Below are 21,893 nucleotides of genomic sequence, written 5' to 3'. Positions count from 1 at the left end.
AATAAAGTTTCCCCACCAAATGAAACCTCCAAAAAACAAATATATAATACTATTATAATTCTATATTAAAAACAATTAGGACTCCTTTGAATTTATGAAGGAGTATTTCAGACTGACCATTGTATAAATTATATCTCATTATTCTTACGTTTTGTGTTTTATTATCATCTGTTTTGGAATAACTTCTGTGCTTGAAATTATTTATTATTCCACACTATGTATCAAAATGCAGTTATGTTTCTTGACAAGAAATTAAATTCCCTTTTTTTTCGATAATCCACAAACCTATTAAAAAAAACATTTTACAGATATGTTTTGTCTCTTTCCATCTGTATTTTGGTTTGAATCCTTCACTGTACACAGTCTATACAGGTGTTTTCTGAACATTATTCCATGTGCAGTCATACACCCATCAATGATGCATTTTGAAAGTACTTTGAAATGCACAATGCTTTACAAGATTAACATATGATTACAAAGTTCTCATATTAATGTGTTATATAACCTTGCAGAAATGTACATTTTAATCACTTCTGTACAAGTGTTCTTAGTTATCAGGCTGTACATATTAAACATACAACACATTGGGATTGCCACCATCTGCCATCTGTTTTTCAAATACAATTAAACTAAACAATTTCTTTATTGTAATATTTATGTCTAGTGTCAGTTTTTTGTTTATTACATACTACGTATAGGGTGCACACAGTACATATGATGCTTCAACATCTCCATTTATAGTACTTCTGACTAGTTTAAAGGTCCATGACCCCTGAAGGACTGCATATGATAGTCTTTGAGATGACAAGTCTCTTTATGGCCTACTTCTATCTATGTCTCGGTTTTCAGAAGATACAATGGACATAATATTTAATTGCATTAACACTATTCACAACTTTTGATCAATGCAGATGTGTGCTCAAAATTAATGTCACAGGTTTTAGCAGCAGCTGCAGTTCTACCATATTAAAATTACTGACACTAGCAAGTTAAATTAACTAAAAACCAAGTATAAAGTAGGACTATGTGTAATTTTTTCAAAGTGAACTACTTCAAATCACTTGTACCATTCCACTGTGGCTTGCATGTGTTTCTTATGGATTCTTTTAGCGTACAGAAATATAAAATATACAGCACCACATAGGGTGGTGCAGCATTGGAGGTTGTGATAGTAGTGGAAGGGACAATAGGGAGGAGCCGAGATGTGGGGGAGCATAGTGGGTTTTTTTTCCTTTTTTTTTTTTAAAGCTTTATTGAAAAAAGTTTACAGCACTTTGTGTACACAACTTGAGTGTGCAATCACAAACATGACAGGAGGACAAAAGGTTGTAATGTATCGTGTCGAGGTTGCAGCATTTTTTTGTTTGTATATGACAGATATTTAATAAGTATACTTTTTGATATGGACAGTCAGCTCAGAAAAAGCTTGGCCTTTAGAATTGGGATTTGTGAATGTAATCCAGTGAATCAAAAAGTAATAAAGAAAAAAAACTATGTGATCAGCAATAATTCGTGACAATTTACTCCACAGTTGTTTTGCATGTGGGCCAAAGACCACAGTGTTTATCTGACCTCTTCATACACCCCTGCCAGTTCCTCACAAAGACCACTGGCCCCCTCGTTTGCATATTGGGCGCCTGTTTCCACGCGCGCATTGAAGTCAACCAATCAGGTGCACCCATGCAAGCAAGACACGCCCGCGCGGCAACTCGTGTCGCGCGCCTCATCATCAGCATTGTGTAGACAAAAAGTTTCTCTCCATACCTCCACCTCAGCAGGGTTAACAAGAGCGTTTTTGCTGTGTTATTTACTTTATTTCAAACAAGTTTGTCTCTGCAGTGGATATAAACGAGCTCGAAAACAGCATTGTTAGTTTTGAAGATAACCTGCTGACCGCCGAGTTCACTACTACCGTGGAGGAGTTTTTTGTCGTACCGTCGGGCAGCCGGAGGGGTTTAAAGTTCAGCTAACAGTAGCGTCGCTAGCAAGTAGTTAGCGCCATAACTTTTACCAATTAGCTTAGTCACAATGGCAGCTGTGTGTCAGCCTCGACGTGCCTTGGTGGAGATACCAGCTCCACAGCCCAAAATTGCAGGTAAGTGTGAAACATGACAATGAGGCTGCAGGAATTGCTTACTTTCTTTGGAAAGTAGGCGCCACTTTGCTATCGTGCTAACAGCAGTCTTATGGGACCGGTTAACAGTCGGTGAGAGATATTGTTGACAGTGAGCAACAGCGCCAATTTCCCAAAGATACAGTGGTGTACATTTTAAGTGAAAATGCAATTCTCAGTAGGTGGCAAAAGCGTACCTTTGTGCTGCTTGGAACAAGCAGTATTGTAGAAAATACAAGCCAGTGACATGTTATTTAATTTTTAATTCCCATTTTTCTTGTTTCCTACAGCTCGGATGAGGAGGTCCTATCTTGAAATCCTAAGTGGCCGTTTGGCTCCATCTCCACTTCCAAGAGGGAGAAACACTACTTCAAACACCAGGCGTGTGCAGTCTTGTAAGTACCTATACTCACTATAGTCAGTCAGCCTGCTCAACCTATAGAGATGAACAACCGGTTTGTTAATCAGACTTGATAGGAACCAAAGTGCAAAAAATGTTTGCACAAGAGTGAAAATGGTAAGACTAAGGAGTGGTGGCTTTCAGTGTGGTGTGTCTTGGCACTCCATTTTCCTCTGGCATTCAATGTTAGGCACCTGACAGACTGCATTAATGAAAGTAAATTATTACTATTTCTAAAATATATTTCTGAGGCAACTGCAACTTTTTACAAACTCTTGGCAAGACCTGTTTATGTTATTTGTAAATGCAACACTCCCAGAGATTGTTGGTTTTTCTCTTTGTTCTTCTTTACTGATTTTGTTATTGTCCTAATCATATCCATTTGTTTGGCAGTGGACTTGTCCATTGACGGGATGTGGAGTGGGAGGATAGAGGAGCAGTGTGAGAAGATTGATGAGCACCACACCCCACTTTCCAAACAGCAACTTGTACAGCTAATCAGATCCCTCATCTTAGTAGAACAGGTATTTATCCTGGCCATTTCACCTGATCATATTCATAAAATGAGATGTTCCCCACCCAAGGGTTTTTGTGGTCAAGATGTTGAGTATACATGACATACAATGTAACCTCAAACATGATGTTTCATTGTAACCCAGAGCCAAGAGCCAAGGATCCTGGCCTCCGACCTGAAGTATCTACAGGACGACTTGCAACTGAAGAAGGCAAATGTTTACAGGTCCATACCATATTCACGGTTTGGTTCCAACAGGGACGCACACTGCTACAGAAAAGCATATCCTCATATGGTGGCATTCAAAGTGAGTATCAGTGTTTTTTAAGGTGTTTGAATAAATTATGACACTTTTTGGAAACCTGCAGATTAAAATTTCCCATAATGTTCAATTGTCATTTGCAGGAAAGCAATTTAGTGGTTTATTTTATTTGAAACAGGACCGTTTGCTTTCTGAGCACACACTCCTTTCTAATTGACCTTCCTTTTCTTTCAAGACATTTTTTTTGTCAAAAAACCGCTCCACTCTTTGTGCCTCTGTAAGCTGAATGTTTTACAGTGTCATTCTAATCCATCACCTCTTTATCCTCCCCCTCAGGTTTCATGTCAGGAGTGGGGCCAAGTTCTTCTGAGGAACAAAGAGTGGGACGCTGTGTTGGAGCACACACTGATGGCATGGCGCTACACCAGCGAGTTACCACAGTGGGATACAACAAACCATAATGCTGTCCGAGAACAGTGTTACAGCATTTTGGCATCTCACAGCCTCACTGCTCTCCAGCACTACTGCCCTGAACCAAACAGAGGACGAGAACTGCTTAGAAGGTAACACCATAGTTTTTGAAGACATGGACATACAGTTTGTGTGTCAGTGTGCACACTAATTATATATCCATGCTGATGTAATGTAAATACCTTAATCTGTCATTGCTTTTGTAAGCATAACATCATGTTCAGGTCATTTTAAGTTTTTCATTCATGTGCATCATGTAATTTAATGCACTGTTTGACTTTATGCATACTGAAAGGTATGTGAACCAGGTATTTGGTGGTGTTGTACACAAATTAATCATTTAATTTTTTGGTGGCACTTTTAAAATGTCTCCTGACTGCTACCCACATCCTTCTGAACAATAACCTGATCCTTAAACAGAATAGGTCAACTCAAATGACTGAGGAAATGAGGCTAAGGCAAACTTTGCTGTACTTGAATTATCTTAAAACCGTGTTAAGCGTTTTTCACCACTATCTAGGGCAGTACATTTCTGAGTTCCTGAAGCCGTGATACACCATAATTTAATATCGGTTACCACGCTCTTTACTGACATGTTGGCAACCACTTGTCGGCTTAAATATCCAGCTGAAGCAGTGCAACATGGACATCCTACTGGAGTCCTGCCTTGCCATCTGTCGAATGTAAGTTCACTATCCTTTGAGCACTTGGTTGGGCCACCAGTACTTAAGTTAACTGTATGGGTGACTTTGCCTTGCTAGTAGTAACATTTGGGATGTATAGAATCTGTTTTATAATGCTCATCAGTCATTTTCATTATTTTAGCAGCTAGTTAAGATCAGAACTTGAGTACCGCCTCAAATGGTGGCTTAGTTGCTAAAATAGTTGTAGTAAATGTTTTACCTACATATTTGTATTCCACTGGTTCAAATAACCTAGCTTCTTAATGAGCTTTCACTGAAGCCTACATTCTATCATATGTATTTGTTATTATCATCTTACTGATGCCCAGTATTTGTGGTGATAGCTTTCATTAATCAGTCCATCATTCCCAGATAACAAATATGGTGCATTGCTAGTGATAGTATAATTAATGTAGCAAGTAGTTAACTCAGTGTTTGTTGATAAAACTAACTGATCACTCTGTTGTTTGTCTGTCTCCAGGTTGAAAATGGCTCAGTTGCACAGCCAGTCAATTGTGCCCTGTATTCAGGAATTGCAGAGGATTATGGGATGTGCTGATGAATCCATGGACACAAAGTAATAAGGGAAACACTCTCAAACCATCTGTCTACAGCCTCGCTGAGAATGGTGCTTTGTGGCTCGTTTAGATGAGCTTAAGGATCTGTGTGTGGTCGAGGGCCAAAAAATATTTTACATGGTAGTGTTTGAAAGTGTTTGAAAAACCACTACAGTATTTTTCCAAAGGGTAATGTAAAAATGCAATAAAACCTCTTAATCACATTGCATTATTACATCAACTGGCAAATGTTTTGTTACAAGGAGTGTAACATATTTGTTTGTTGTATTCCTGACTGGTTAATGTAACACTGTGCAGTAACAGTCTGTTACAAACACATGTTTTTTAGAGCTTCATTCACATCCAGAGAAATGGTGGGTTATGTTGGTGGTGTTAGCAAAATAATAAATTTGTATATTTTTTAGAACTTTGTATAGCGGAACCTTTGCATTGACCATTGAAATGTTAAGTGTGAAATGGCCTTTCTTGTTTTTTATATATATATATATATATATAATGTCTGTGTGTGTATGTATTTTTCACAATACTTGAAACTGGCCTTTGCTGTCTCTGACTATTATGTTGTATGTGTGTCTTGTTTATAGATTATTGTCTGTGTCACTGATTGCACTGTTTGTCCTGAAAACTTGAAATATTTTGATGAAATAGACATTTAATTTAAATAAAGTTACTTTGTACTGCAGAGAGGCATGTTCATATTGTGTGTTTTGGCCTCATTGTATTGATCTCATTCCAGCCACTTATATCAAACAGCTGTCCCCCTCCCCCCTGTGCAATGCACCGAAAAGGATCTTTAAATCCATTAAATCTTTATAGCATTTACAGACATCACCTCTGCAACTTCCCCTCATGCAGGGTTGTCCGAATTCTACATTTAATATATTAATATGTTGCTCTTACTGCCTTGTAGTTGAAGTAAGCAGAATTGGGAAAAAAACCCAAAAAAACACGGTGTTTTTTTTCTTAATACATGGCAACAACTTTACATGATTGTTTGAAATATTGTTTGTAATTAGTCCAGCTTTTGTCTGAAGATGATTTATAGGCTGTGAATGTTGACTCACAGGATTGGATGTTTGATTTGTCGACTGGAGTTTGCAAAGTATTCAGGTTAAAGGTTGCTGCTACTTAGATGTTCCATTGCAGTAGATATGATTAATTGATCAACAGATTGATTATTTGTCTATTCTGGCAAGCTGTCCAAGCTATGCCCTTCAAGTTACCTTTGTATACCACTAGGTGGAGCCCATGTTGCACCTTTCCTCATTATCCAGTGTCACTGTCAGTGTCTCCACTGGAGAAACAGCTGTTGCCATGGCACTATGTAGAGTGAATATTAAATATTTTTTAAATGCTATTTAGGGTTCAAGATAATGAATGGGAAGCTGATAGGGTGAGAGCCTGTTGGCTGACAAATAGACTTCCTGCAGTGCAATTTCTCTGTCAGGATTAAATAACATGTGCTAATATTACTTTTTGTACTCACAGGGGGCACATATAGTGTCTTTATTATCCTTTGGGGACTTGGATGTCCTCTGATAGTATTTGGCTGTGATGTTTGTGCACAATACTTTTAAAAATCAGGATGATACAATTATGTGTCAACGGGATTGGACGGAATGGAACATATTAATACAGCCTATGCAACTCGATATATGTAAATATGGCCAGCCCACTCACATAGACATATGGTGTGAATTTGTAACCTGTAAATTGGAGATTAAATTGGTGAGCTTGTGGTGGTTCAGACTCCCACACTTGAGCCCACATATGCTGGTCTACATCAAATCCCCCTGGAGTCTCTGTTGTTTCTCACTGTCTCATTTTATCTTTTGTTGCCTCTCATTCCAGAAAATAAAGAAAAAAAGAAAGATGAGATAATGTTTGTCTAAGCCATCTCAATAAATTAGCTTTCATCGCTTGCTCTTAGAGCCACAATGTGGCAACATCCTAGAAATGTAATGATGATAATGTCAAAATGTGTTGAGTAGTGGAATTTGATGCTATTCCACATAAACTGAAAAGGTACAGCCTGGTTCTCACCTGGGATTAGTCCTCCAAGCAAATGTTTTTTAAAGTGGGATCCAGGGGGTTCCCAGAGCTGTTTTAGAGGGTATCAAGAGGTCCTCAGCACAATCCGAATGAGTGTTATGTAGTCAACACTGTAGCTTACTAATATTTGTGCTGCAGAAGAAACAGCCCTTTAAAGAGGTCTGAGGTACCTGAGGTAGGTAAAATGCCTTTATTGTGACATGGCTGCAAATATTTTAAAAAAAGAAAGAAAAAAACAAAACAAAAAACTATATCAATGCATAACAGCTCCCTTGTGCCTCGGATGTTTTTTTCAAGGTTGCCTTCACCACAGTGCCAAGATCAGAGAGCTACTGGCTACAAAGACAGACCTCCCTGTTTGCTTGCCTCTCTGCGTAGCTGTTTCTCATTCATAGAGCAGTATATTCTGTATTTTACCTCAAGACTATAAACACCCCAAACAATGCTCCATTTAGCTTATCCAAGATCAGCAATAGTTTATGTTCCCAGTACATCATTTCACTAGAGGTTAGCCCAGGAGAGAATGTAAGAATAGTTCACTCTTAGACTTGCTCATTATCTCCCAAGTAGCACCATAGAAGTTAATGTGATGCCTTGCGTAAGCATTTTTGTTAATCCTTTACATAGAAATATTAGGATGCCTGGAGATGACATTTAATAGCTAACTTTAAAAAGTGTAATTCATTGAGCCATGTTTTCAGTATGTATGTCTATATTACATCAGAGATGCAGGGCGATGTGTATCTTTCCATTGGGAAAGAAAATATCTGTCCTAAAACAGTATTTCGTTAAGGGTATGGCCTACAAAGGTATTACCTTGGGAAGAATTTAGAGGTGGGCCAAACCTGTGTCTCCTCCCCCTCAAAAAAACACTTTACATCATAAGTCTGACAATGTTATAGAGGTATAATGATACATTGGAGTAGTAGTCTTTTAATTCCATGAAACATCCACTTTTATTGTAACAGTTGTGACGTAGTTTAATTTTATGTTACAATGAACAACATATCTAACAGCAAACTATGAATTTGATGTTTGTCTTGCACTGTCATGGCTTTTTTAGTTAACCAGCTTATAGAGACTATCAACATAAGTCATTTTAGTAAATGCCTAAAAACAATGTATGCTTGTATTCAAGTGACAAAGCCCTATAGTGGCTATATAATTAATGATATTGGACTTTGACAAGGGAGACTGTTTGAAACTCTGGTTTCTTTGAACCCAAACCATGATAGTTCTTTAACTAGGTACTTATTTCAACCAAAAACAGGGTCTTTCCCTAACCCTGATGGAGTGGCCATATAATCCCATGTAACTTGTAAATATATGTTCACATGGTAACTCCACATTTGTTGACAAGAACTACTTGAATGAATCATTACCAGCATACAGTTGATGATAGGATGCCGAGGGTTCCAAAGAAAACAGCTATTGTGTCTTTCCAATTCAGGTGTGATGGATGGTTTTGTGAGAGAAACACGCCTGTTATTTTTTCGATTTTCAGTCATGAAATGTGGACTTTGATGGAGACAGCACCTGAATTGGAACACAACAAATGACTTTGAGTGTTTTCTTAAGGGGTTGAAAAAATGAAGAAGGAGATTAGGCACAGTTAAGGAAGTGTGTGCCAAAGTAGGGTTGTTTTGGGAACGGTATACAAACCCATAAATAAAAGAAATCATAAGTTACACAACTTCATCCTAAAATAACTCTCACAATGCCCTGAATATCACAGATGGATTGTGTTCCAGAGGGCTCACTAATTCCCTCTTTTTAGAAAGTGAGTTTTACATCAGTGGTTTTGTATTCTGGTCCTCAGGACGCAGAGCTATGCTGCTTTTCATTCATCTTCAGCCATCTAATAAGGGGCTGATTTACACCTGGGATGCCAGGTGAGTGTAATTAACTGTAATTAACAAGCTGTGAGGATAGAAAACCAGCACTACGGAGTCCCAAGGAGTTAGGGAAGGGACTCAGAGTGAGTGAACAAGTGAGTGTTTGTACATGACTTGAATAGTCTTACATCGCTAAATTTTCCTCATAGACATCTGTACTGACATTCAAACATATGTTGCTGCAGCTTGGGCAAACAGAGCTGAAAGAAAATAAAAAAAGTTTTGATGCCATGTAGCCAGAATTACAATGATAAATCCAAAAGACCTTAATAGGTACCAAGGACACTGCTTAGAACAGCAAGGACAAAGCTTGCTGCTGCTGCCACTTTCCTGTAAATGCCATTTGCAGTCTTATATTTTTTCAAGTTTAATAGTGTTATACAACAGTAGGCTCCTTCTTAGGATAACCAGTGCTTTGGTTTAAAATAGCAAAGCTGTGGTCTAGTTATTCTTGTTATTTTATTCCCCCAAATGACAACTTAGATATACTGCACACATTATAAGTAATCACATTTTGGCTTGAATTTCTTTCCATCTGTGACCTAGTAGCTCCCAATACAATTATCACTTTGGAAAAATATTACATTCAACTATCCCCACCCAGTGCCTTTGCAGTATTCAGTTGGATTTGCTGTCTAAAAAAGGTTTAAACCAGCAGGGCTGTATAATTTACTAAGGGTGGTTTTTGAAGTGCAACAAAAAAATTGAATAGTTGAAACTCTTTGCATACATCAGTGTGAAGGAGTCTGAACGCATTCACAAGGGTAGAATTAGTCAATATGCCTTTTTCACAGTGGACATTTTGACCAGCCAGATAGTACAAGCACATGTGAAATTAGTCACATGAATCATGACTGTATTCCATATGTGTGCATGCTGGCTCATTTACCTTGCACCTAAATGGAACACAGTCATCATTAATGTTATAAGTTACACATGTGCCTTTCCAACAATTAAAAAAAAAAAAAAAAAAATGTATATGGGAAATATATATATATATATATATATATATATACACATACACATACACACATCCCCTATAACGGAAGAGACCTCGAGCACAACCAAGCTCTTGGTGGGTGGCCATCTTCCTTGACTAGTTGGGGTGAGAGAAGGAGGGGAAGATAAACAATAATGATAATAGAAATATAACTAATAATAATAGCTGTAGCAGTGAGCAGAAATGACTAATAATTATAGCAGCAGCGGCAGGCATCCAGCTAGACCACAGGGACAGCAGGTGGTCCAGAGCCAAAAGTATCCTGTGGGACAAGAAAGCTCAAAACTATGTGGAAGATGCCAAGTTGTAACATGCATTAATGGTACATGAATGTGTACAGATGGAGAGGGGTAGGAGAAGAGATGAGCTCAGTCATATACTATGTTCTAATAATGTACAAGAAACCAATACATAAAATAAATATAGGTTCATCCTTGGCCTCTGAAATAAAAAAGAAACACACTTATGTAGTGTATTCTGACATACTGTCACTTTTTGCGATGTGACCATACTACATACTCAAAACCTGCTTAGAATTAGTACTGTGGGTACTGAGACCGGGGTTGGAAAGTAGCTTGTTAGGCTGTGGAAAGTCAAAGGTTATTAAGTTACTGTAGAGTCAAGAATTATTTGATTTCCTACTTATCATTAAAACCAATAATTTTCTGGGATTGCAGTATGCAGTTCAAATTTGAAAATGACTGCACTTAACTGCACAACAGAACACTTTGACCAAACCTTTTTTTTTCTTTCTTTTTTGCTTTGTTTTGTTATACCAATTTATCAATTTTTATTTAATTGATATTTGAGTCTTTAGTGTCAACATCTTTTTGTCATGGATTTACAAAAAAAAAAGAAAAAGTAAATCAATTCATTCTCTAAGAGGAGATATTTCCAGTGAGTGAGCTCAGTATTTTTTGTTGAGATCAGTTGGGTCTTTTCAGTTACAGAAGAGCAAAGTAATTTGTTCTATGGCAAAAGGTCAAGAGAAATTAGTGAGCTCAATCAAATCCTGAAAAATAGTTTAGTTGGAATCAAAATATACACTGATTAGGGTTGCAAAGGCACACACAATTCACCTTCCTTTCTGAGTCATGGTTCAGTACATTTTCAATACAGCAGGAAATAAAAGGAATAAACTATAGGTCAGAGAGACACGACATTGATTAAATACAGATATAATGCAGCATATTTTAATAAGGATGACAACAGTGACAATACATGATTATGGGTAACCACAGCAACAAGGCTAACTTTGCTAAGCTGGAGAGCATACATCCATGGTAGCATGCTACACACATGCCACCATGGATGCATTATTAGATTATTTTAAGGTCTAATTATACATCCATGAACATGCTACAGTTAAGCGGTGCACTGCCAAAACGACTCAAGCTTGAGAATTATTGTTCTGCATGCTGGAGGAAGTAGATTATTAAACTATTTTGACAGTAATTATGTGGGTCAGGAAGCATGTCAAACTGAGGAAAGATGTGTACCAAACAAATATCTGTTAAGCCTATGGATCGGTTCAGTATGAATACACAAACTGTTACATCCCAAAGATTTGTGGTGTTTTCAAAGTGATCTACCCCTGTGTTTATATTATTTTTTCTAGTATTCCTCACAAGTCTTATTTGAGCCTGTGGTTTGCACTTTGGTCCAAAAAGCCAAAAAACATAGGCACCTTGTAAAAAGGTGAAAATGTTAGCTTTGTTCATTACTCCAAAAAGGGTCACCATGTCACTCCATATTTTCCATCAACTTCATGAAAATTAAGTTTCTTTTGTAATGTGCCTGATATTTAAGGTGGATGCACTTCAGTTGCATAAGGACCGACATATTTATGTGACTTGGGCACTAAGCACATTAAAATGCCTTTGACTACTGACAAAGAGTGACCATCATTCGGCATGATTTGTTTCTGAGAGAGTAAATGACCACGTAATGGTACTGTCAAACCTAATCACATCAAGCTATTTTAGATGACTCAAAAATGTTTGGCTTGAATCTAGTCTCTCAACTGCAAATGTTTAAAATGCAGGTTGATTCCATGTGCCCCTCAGGTCAATGTAAGCAGGTGCTCATGAATAAAGAGGAAGTTAAATATGCGTGAAGTTATTAATTACAAGCCTGATATTTTTACAAGGTGCTTCTGTTTTTTGGCTTTGCCAGTCAGACATGGCTGTCAATGTATTTCTTCTTCTTGTGCTTTGTTGCTGTCTTGCTTTCTCCCATACCTCGTCTCTTCCAAGGTGGCCTTGGGGGACCAGATTCATACTGATGACAGACCTATAATGCTGAATGTCCTGATGCAAAACAATGAAAACAGTTGTCCGGAGTTTTCAGCTTTTCTTTGGCGCATACAATTAATATTGTTATTCATATTTTATTGCATTTGTTTATTTATATTCAACGCTGGTCAGCAAGGAACATTTGTTTTGTGCCCAGAGCCAAAATGATGAGATGAGAATGCAAATGCACCATGGCACATTCAAAACAGTCACATAAAGGAATTAAAGGATTTCTCGTTTTCCGTTGACCTTAATCAGCAATGAGTCGCAAAGGCATTAAAGTTTCTACACTTTCCTCTGCCAACCAACTGTCAACAAATGCATTTTTTAATTTTTTTTATTTATTTGCATGAGTAATAACTTTTTGTGGTAAACATAATGCCAGCCAGAATGTTTCCAAAGTCAGTGTGAACATGGCCTAAACTTAAGCCTACTAGCCACATGTGACTATGATAATAACACTAAATAAATGTGACAGGGCTCATTTGCAGATAGGCAGAATTTGAGCTTGTAATGTTTCAGTGGTGGTGAATCCTTACAAACATAATGAAAGCCAGCAGGATTTAGGTGTAAAGCAGGGATTGTTTTCAGAGCTCTGATTATTACTTGTGACCATAAGGAAGTTACAGAAACTCCCATGACTCATACACACATGTAGCTGGCTGATGGACAATAAAAGCAGTCTTGTAGGTGCAACAGTTTCCAGCAGCAGAGGTGACGCCTAGTATGACCTCCTCTCTCAGGGCAGTGACGGGCACATGGACTTTCCCACAATTAATAAATGTGGACAAAAGAAGAAAAAAGAACACAACCTAACAAAATTAATTAATTGTATCAGTGTATTTTTTCACCTTATTGAGGGGGATGCTTTCAAGCCCCTTCACAGAGCTACAGGTCACTGAAGTATTAAGCCTTGCCAATGGAAAAGTGTCATAATAGCCAAACTAATTGCTTAGGAGGGGTGCATGTCTAGCACTCGTTCCTGTGGAGGTTTAATGCACTTGTTGTAAGATTGTTTGACAACAAAATGCATTGTGACATTGCTAGCTCACTGGTGGCACTGCAGTAAATCATTTAGCACTTGATAGAGTAAAGAGGAGAGAGGAAAAATAGACTACTGGCTAATGTTCCTGGCACTCATCCACACACTGTCAACCTTTTAAAGTGTATGATGGTAATTTGGGATGTCCTGAAAATTATTCTGATTATGGCCTAATTGGTGATGTCACCTTTAATTTTCTGATGACGCATTTTGAACATTTTGTCCTTCAGTGTTAGAATGATATTCAAATGTTGGGAAATGGGTCGGTGCTGACTTTGTATTACAGGGCTGAAGTTGGTAAACCTGACGTGCCAGATGGTTTGTTACACAGAAACATATGAGAAGTCATCCATGGAAACTGTTTGGAAAAGGGCATGCACTTTCAAAAAAAAAATTGGCAGGTGACAAGTCAAATCATTGAACCATATGGAGTGCACTGAGGAGGAAATGCAACAATAAGCCACAGTCTAAAAAACTTTGAAAACTAGCAAACAAGTCAGTGTAGCTAGCTAATTAGTAAAACTCCATTAGTGATGTAACTAATGCTATCGCAGCATCCAACCTAACCTCTTTGTTGTTTTCGAACAGTCACTCCTTGCTGTTATCACATCTAATGCAGCATGTTTACCAGAAAGCCTTCCCCTAACTTGAATAGTGATACAATTATTAAATTGTGTGGCTTCTCTAGACTTTCCAAATGTTATTGGACCAAATGGATCAAATTCTGATAGTAAAATGAGTTATTTGATGGGGGTTGTTGTGAAGCAAAAAAAAAAACGTTTTACAGCTGCTCCTTTTCCCATTATGTGCAGAAAAAGTGCTTTTGGGCCCCTGCCTTTCAAAGTAAGAAGTTGGTTGATGTTCTCATTGACTTCAGTACATCAGTTAAGGTGCCAACTGACATGGCACATTGTGTTATAAGATTTAGCTTTAATTTAAGTAATATAGTATATGTCTATTTATAGTATTTTAAAGAGAAAAAAGAAATCTGAAAGTGCTTTTTAGATGAACATTAGTCATAAATAAAGAACATCAGGGAAGACATCAATAACACATACTGGCATGCCCCACTGAAATGCAGTATATTACCCAGAACATTGCTCTAATAGTAGCAGCTAGACAGGAGAGCACCTTGGGTTCACTGTGCTGTGGGGGTGATTTGTATGTCTGTGTGAGTGAAAGGCAACAGATATGGACACTATAATGGTGAGTGGTGGGGTCTTAAAATGGCAGAGGTGAGCCGCTGACCAGCCCCCAGGGGCCCTGTCCCAGAGTCACGTGTCATTAGCACAGTCTGATTTGGCGGAAGACTTCGGCACAGCTGAGCAGTAGGGACAGTGATGAGCTGTTTTCATGGCTGAGTGGAAAACGCTCGCGGCCAGCCCCTTTCCTCACTTTGCCTTTTTCCAAGGCAATAAGCTCCATCCAGCCAGGCAGTCGGAAAATACCTCCCACTACCTTGGCTGCACAGCAAGGTGCATGTTGAGAATAAACACCTTATTTTGACAACGTTGGTGTTGTTTGAGAATAGTAACAAGTGGTTCTGAGCAACAAAGATTTGCTGTAGCCTTCTTTAATCAGGGCTCAGTTAACACATAAGCAGGTTTATCAATTCTGAGAATGGACAAAGGGCTTTCCAGTCAATTCTAAACAAGTACAAAGTAGACAAATAGGTTTGCAAATAACTTTGTAGCTCAATACAGACTCTAGGAACAACAAACTTGCAGTCCACACATTGTGTCCATCTTTCTCAGTCATAGCAACAATCATATTTAAACTTAGATCATGAGTCACACTGATAGATTTGATGACCCTTGGTGTCATTGGATTTGATCCGGTGTTGACCTGTATCTCTGCTTGTTCTTTAGCTAACTGATTAGTGTGACCTGGAGAACCTGTGGCGCCCAGTGCGTTTCTAGGTTACATAAATCCTGGCTGCAGTCTAATCACTCTCTGCTCTGCTCTATACAGGCATCCCTTGTTCTCGTTTGGTTATATTGTTTTAGTTCATCTATATGCCTTGTTTTGCACCTTACAACACCCACACACACATCCACTTGTGCACATCACACACCACTGACTCAACTGATTTCCACACTCTGTGTGAAAGATCTGGAGTGAAAGCTAAATTACTGCTACAGAACCTGAACACAGAAGTGCTGATGGTGCTGAAAGTAGAACGCGAAAGTAGAGAGCTGTCATGCTATAAAATTACACACCAAGCTGGGTGAAAAGATGATTATGGGCAATTATGTTGCAGCAAATGCCCTCTAATGGGAGACCTTCCGGCATTTTAGAGGTTAGCTAGAATGGACACACAAATAGCAATACAGTGGAGAATCTGCTGTGTTTGTTCATGACAAATGTTATATGTCACATGTGAATACAATTACATATAAGTGAAAGTGGTTCTGTATGGTGGAAACTGTATATTATGTTGCATTAAGACATAAGTACAAGACAAAGTACTTACATATGGAGAGTATTTTATTTATTTCATGATAAAAGAATATTAAGGTATGATCAGTTTCTAAAATATGCATCATTTCAGAACAAACTGTACAACTACAGCATGTGTAAAATACTTAAATAGCCTTTGAGTTTAAAGTTAAAGTCTTAAGTTACAATGTTAACATTTACTTCTTATTTATTTGTTACATTTGACTGATAACCAGACTTATTTATTTAGTACATGGCTTCAAGGAATTCTATTTTTAACAGATACCTGGCTTAGGTCCAGTTCTTTTGCTGAGCTTTGTCCCTCCAGTTACATGTTTTTTAATTCCCTCAGACTAATGGTTGTGTAGCTGGCCTTTGCTGTGGCTCTTAAAAAGCATTTGAGCTGTAGCCTCATCTCTGTGTAAAAACCTCTTAGCTTTGAAGTTAGAATGTTCAAAGACGAGTGTGATACCCTGTCTGCTGCATTGTTAGTTATCATCCACCTAAAGCCAGTAGCTTCTCATCTGATGTCTCTTATTTCCTCTGTTGTTCTTAGTTATGACAACATCTTATTGGTTAGACTTCTTTAATATTCATGTGTGTAACCCCATTAATAACTGTCACATCCCACACATGAACAAGGCCACACTCTTGATTTAGTTTTTATTTTGGGTGTATTTGTTCTCCCTCACCTTCAACGATTTTGTCTCTGATCACAAAACCATCTTGTTCAATGTTGCCTCTCAATTAGATACTCCTTCCCCAAAAGGCACAGTTCACTCTCGCATCCTTAATGAGAGATCTGATGATAAGTTTCTCTCTGTTTTCCGTGCTCAGTGTAGCAGCTTAACTTAGTTTCATGATGTAAATGACTTGGCTGATCAGTTTCATGTTTTATGTTCATGTTTCAGATTACATCGCTCCCATTAGGGCAAGGTCAACGCACCAGTCAAGTCTTTCACCTTGGGTAAGTGATGATACCCGCTAACCAAAAAGAGACTGTACTAGACCTACAAGTCCATCTCCTTCATATGAAAGAGTTCCCTACTTACATGTTTTTTTTGTTTTTTTAAAGACACCTCTTTAACACCTACCGCCTCTTGTATATCTACCCCTGACACCTCCCCCAGGTTGTTGGGTGAATTTACCCCTATTTTCCTGAATGATCTGCTTGATATAGTGTCACACATTCACTTATCCTCCTGTGCCTTGACACTCTTGATTGATTTTTCAAATTGATATTAGAAGTGATTGTCCCCTCTGTCTTTTGTAAATGAGTCTTTGTCCTCTGGTTTGTTCCCAGACTATTTCAAACAAACCTATATTCAGCACCTTTTAAAGAAACCTGGTCTTGATCCAACATTGCATCATCATTACAGACCGGTCTCTAAATTACCCTTTGTCTCAAAAATCATTGAAAAGGCTGCTGTGGGAGAACAACTGGAAATAGTGGAAACTAATGACATTCTCAACACATGACAGTATCATTTATTTTCAACATCTCATCACATTTTAATGCATCAGCAAATGAGTATGTTCCTTGAACTTAAAGATTCCCTCCAGACATGTGAGGTATAAAAACTATTCTGCTTGGCGTAATAATAAATATGACATGGTTTGTCCACAAAAAGACCAGTTACATCATTGAAATCCTTAAAATTCACTTGTGTCTCACCCATTAAAAAAATCCAGAATCTATATGAATATTTAGGTGTTTAATGGGCACAGATCAACTTTCCAAAAACAAAGATGGAAATGGGCACAATCCGAAAACAATATATTGTATCTTCCACACTCATTTATAGGCAATATGTAATTATAGACTTGGATAAGAGACATGTGTATGGTAGTCTTATTCTTTTTCTTAATTATGGAAGTTAGGAACATAATTTGTTGTTCGTAAATGTTCACAATTTCACAAAAAGTATGAGCAGATAAAACATCTTTTCAGAATTGAATTGGTTAAGTAAAGCAACTTAAACTTAACAAAGAAATATCCAAAACGTTGTGCGGTACCAGCAGTTACTTGGGAGGTTTTTGTCCATCAGGAACACAATATTAAATACATCTGTCTTGCTTTAATGTGGCGATTTTTGGGTGGAATATCACAGAAATGAAGACTTTCTTTTATCAGCCCCTCGCCCAACAACTCACTGTGAGAATTCCTATCAACTGTTACTTCAAAGAGGCCACACAAACTGGGCATTTATCACATTAAAAAGTGTGGGCATCTACTGTTTTCAGCTCCCAACTGCACCTTTCATGTTTTCAAATGGATTGTGTGTTTCAGCCATCCCTACACGCCAGTCTTCCTTCCCAGACAGGAAGTCATTACAGGGGCTCTCACCCCATCACAGATGGCCATTTAACACATCGCTGGCAACTGCAAATGAACCAGGAGTAGCAGCCGCTTGACTAGACCCGGCCGACTTTGCACAAATGCTTATCTCTCACTCACCTGCTGTGCTGGGATGGGAGGTGCACTTCAACCTTGGCTCGATTTGACTTTATTTATTTATGTCTATTTGTTTGTCACGGCGAGCACACACTTTAAATTCAGTTTCAAAGATGTTGCGAGCTCAGAGTAGGATGTTTTTCTCTTCCTTTTTTTCTGCATACCTCGCTGAACAAACACCATTTAGCATGGTTTCGAAGAAACCGGGTTAACTGGGATTAGAACTTTTGTTTATTTTATGTTTGGGTTGTTTTTGTTTTTTTATATGATTTTTCTGTGAAGAACAGGGGAAAGAGCTGACGCATAGCAGGCATTTTTCTCCCCATCAAAATTTGTAACAGCCATATTTGGTCTGTCAAGCTGCCTTAGCCTTTTGGTGCATTTGGAGTTCCATTGGTGATAAAACAGATAAAGCCGACCTGACAATTTAAAAATGAGAAAGCAATTGTGGCTGACACCCTGGAGACAGTCTTCCTCTCCCCCTTTGTGCCTCTTTCTTCCTCTCTCTTTCTAGGTTGTGCTTGCTGTTTTCTGGAAATGCCTTGCTTGTTATTTACTATCTCTACCAAGTAAAATATTAACAAAGATACCCCTTGTGCATGTTTGCAAGTACAGTGATACAGTTGTAGCCAATGTTATTAAGGGGATGGGCCTAAGAACTGGGGAATGTAAACATAGGGCCTATTCATTAGTCCCCTCCTATCATGCCAACACTTTGCTTTTAATACTTTATAATCATTTTTCCTGTCTGGTACAGGATGTTGTTGAAACATACATTGTGACTACCTGTGTAGTATAGTATGTAAATCTATGAAAAACGGTTAGCAAGGCAAAGGACAAATAATTGTGCCTGTTGTTGTGCACGTGTTAAACTTTGCGTGCGTGGGGGAATATCAAAATGTAAGGACCACGCACGTTGCGTGCTCGAAATTCACTCGAGAGAGGGGAAAGAGGGAGTTGATGGAGCAGTGCTGGCAGGGCTGGGTGTCTAAATCACGGCTTGGAATGGACCCTCGGCGTGGCGATTGGCTGTCACAGCTACAGATGGAGGACGGCGCCCACAGGAAAAGGATAAACTGTCTGATAAGCGCACGGTGAGGTACAGGGCTTCTGCTGGCAGACAGGCTCTTGAGAGAGAGGGGGTGGGGGTGGAGGGGGGGCAAGAAGATGGGAATAGAACAGGAAAACGAGTCAAGAGGGAACAGGCAACAGATGAATCTCCATCTGTGTTCAGAGGCAAGCAGGGATGGCAGTGAAAAAACAAGCCAAACAGCCACTGAGGTGCAGCTTTGGTCGCATACCTCTTGTGGGTTTACCTCTCCGAAGGAACGCTTAAGTGCATTTTGATATTTCCTCTCTCTACAAAGGATATGATAGCACAGACTTCTGTAATAATGAGCTGAGATGAGTGGTATCAATCAACTACATCAGAATGGAGACTAATACAGCTGCTGTAGAAGTAGCAACAGGACAGTGTTTATGCAATCATAAAAAAATAGCAATGAGCTAATGACATGACTGACTGAGATGAATTATTGTATTATGTTTTAGTGAAGACTGACAGCAACGTGACAAACATAAATGCTGAATTCTAAGTGATTAACACAAATTGCTGATGTCCCACAACCAGTCACAAACTATGGTCATTCCTTCATGAAGACACATCATTCATTGGCTAACCTTTTGCTAAGGCAATGAACCTGCACAGACCTTCAACCAGGTACCCAGCCAGTAAATGAGCCTGGGGCAAGCCTGAGAGATGTTCTGCAAATGGTTTATTCAGTAGTGTTTTAGAGGACAAGACTTTGTGAGCATACAAGTGGATACCTAAGACTTAAATTATGCTACGTCAGTAGTTTGATAGGGTTTTTTCTTGTTGTCATAGGTGGTGTTTTTTTGTTTTGTTTGTTTGTTTGTTTTTAACGATGTTTGAAATCTCAGATGAGGCAAGTGACTGAAAAAATGTTGTGACTTTAAACAATCTATATTCATATTATTATTATTATTATTATTATTATTATTATTATTATTATTATTATTATTATTATATCTCTTACCTTTTGTAGTTTAAGTATGTGCTCTCAGAAATGGTAGTAGGAGCGGATGATGTTACCCCACTGCTAAGCCCTTTAGGGAATAGTTTGGCATGGACAGTTTAGTCAGAAAAGCATGTGACTTTGGTTACTATTAACCAAATACTCATAACCTTAACCAAGTAGTTTTAGTTGTCTAAACTATCCGGAATTGCCTCAAGAGTTTCTGACTTTTAGGTGTGATTCGAGAATTTTAGGTAGCCTAAACTGTGATTCCATCATGGCTGAATGTATTTATCCCAGTGATTGACACAGTCTTACCAATGCAAATGTTGAATACACTGACTAAATTAAAATGCCCTATAACATAATTTATTAATGTCAGAAAGTGTGTACATGCTTCAGTAAGTAGTTAATACACACGAGCATGAGCAAATGTCTTATATCTGCAGAGACTTATTCTCTAAGATCACTGGCAGTGAGAGTCACTCATGTGACAACATTATCTTACATTTCTTAAATGTTCTCATCATTTTCTGATGAGAGAGAGAGAGAGAAGTCAAGTCCAGATGCATCAAACATTGTTGCTTGAATATTTAATGCCCCCCTAAACGCAGGTGTTGTGCCATGTGCAAATTACATGGTGCATATCACAATTGGTAAATGTTGTGTCATCACAGGGATGCATACTAACAGAAATGAATAGCAAATGGTTTGACATTAAAATGTAAGCATAAAACAAATAAGAAAACTGCCTAAGCCAAGCGCTTCATGATGGCAATAGGAGGAGGGGAAGGTCTCTCAAGTAGACTTAAGATTTGAAGAAATAATTGGAGAAGTGGGACTGACAGGTGTCCAGTCAGACGCTCCACTTGACAGCAGTGCCACTCCATATGCATCAGTAACTGATGCCCTCCACACAGACAGTGCTACACTGCCAGGCACATCAGACACTAGCAACCAACAGCATGCATTTACTGACACACCAGTTGCTAAAGGTGCATTTGACATGTTCATGTTGGAGATCTACTGTATAAATGCCTCATTATAATTACTCTAAAACATATCATATAAATGTGATTATATGATATTCATGTGTTTTTTTAAATTTTCCTCAAATGTAAAACATGTTTTCTTGTATTGGGAAAATAATTAGTGGATTGTGACATGTAGTGTTTTGTTTAGTTTTTTCAAAATCTTATTAAGAGTGCTTTTGACCACTCTTAACCCATGAAAAGAGCAAAATAAGAAAATGCTTGTGAATCCCAGAAATCACTGGGTACTAACACAATACGGACACATTGTGGATATGTACAAAAACAAGAATACATTTGTTTGTATATTGTTTCCTGCTTGAGGCCCATTGACTCTAAGCTTGATTTACAAAATGCCCCACACTCATTATGCAGGTTAGATAACACTTGAAGTTCAAACACAGCCTGTATGATGAAATGTGTCTTTAAAGAGATAGAAAACATCCCGTCAGTAATACTAACGGATCTATGAATGAATCCCAATACAAATACCTGCCAGATTGACTGTGCTATTTGTTATTCCCACAACCTGTTTAGGGTTAAGTGGCTTTTCTGCCTGAGACCAAGCTGTATGGAGTTGGCTCTTGAAAGATGGTGCTCATCTAGTGATGTGGGTGTCTATTTGTGA

The 21,893-nt window shown here is 38.3% G+C and overlaps 1 protein-coding gene across 1 annotated transcript; it reads left to right on the top strand.

Annotated features, from left to right (window-relative positions):
- The first annotated feature begins 1,729 nt into the window (after positions 1-1,729).
- On the top strand, positions 1,730-5,703 carry LOC133976469 (uncharacterized). Its single transcript, XM_062414684.1, has 6 exons — positions 1,730-2,095; positions 2,404-2,508; positions 2,907-3,037; positions 3,173-3,334; positions 3,626-3,852; positions 4,925-5,703. Exons 1-6 carry the CDS (start codon positions 2,029-2,031, stop codon positions 5,022-5,024), a joined length of 792 nt encoding a protein of 263 aa, XP_062270668.1. The 5' UTR covers positions 1,730-2,028; the 3' UTR covers positions 5,025-5,703.
- The last annotated feature ends 16,190 nt before the right edge of the window (positions 5,704-21,893 follow it).

This window comes from Scomber scombrus, chromosome 24 (genome assembly GCF_963691925.1).
Source record: "Scomber scombrus chromosome 24, fScoSco1.1, whole genome shotgun sequence".
Lineage (NCBI taxonomy): Eukaryota > Metazoa > Chordata > Actinopteri > Scombriformes > Scombridae > Scomber > Scomber scombrus.
This window is presented reverse-complemented; position numbering and strand designations above follow the sequence as displayed.

Bases quoted from the DNA above. Each gene is read 5' to 3' on its own strand.
- LOC133976469 (XM_062414684.1), top strand. From the start codon at position 2,029: ATGGCAGCTGTGTGTCAGCCTCGACGTGCCTTGGTGGAGATACCAGCT. The intron at 2,096-2,403 runs GTAAGTGTGAAA...TGTTTCCTACAG, and splicing joins TCCACAGCCCAAAATTGCAG to CTCGGATGAGGAGGTCCTAT. The intron at 3,335-3,625 runs GTGAGTATCAGT...CCTCCCCCTCAG, and splicing joins CTCATATGGTGGCATTCAAA to GTTTCATGTCAGGAGTGGGG.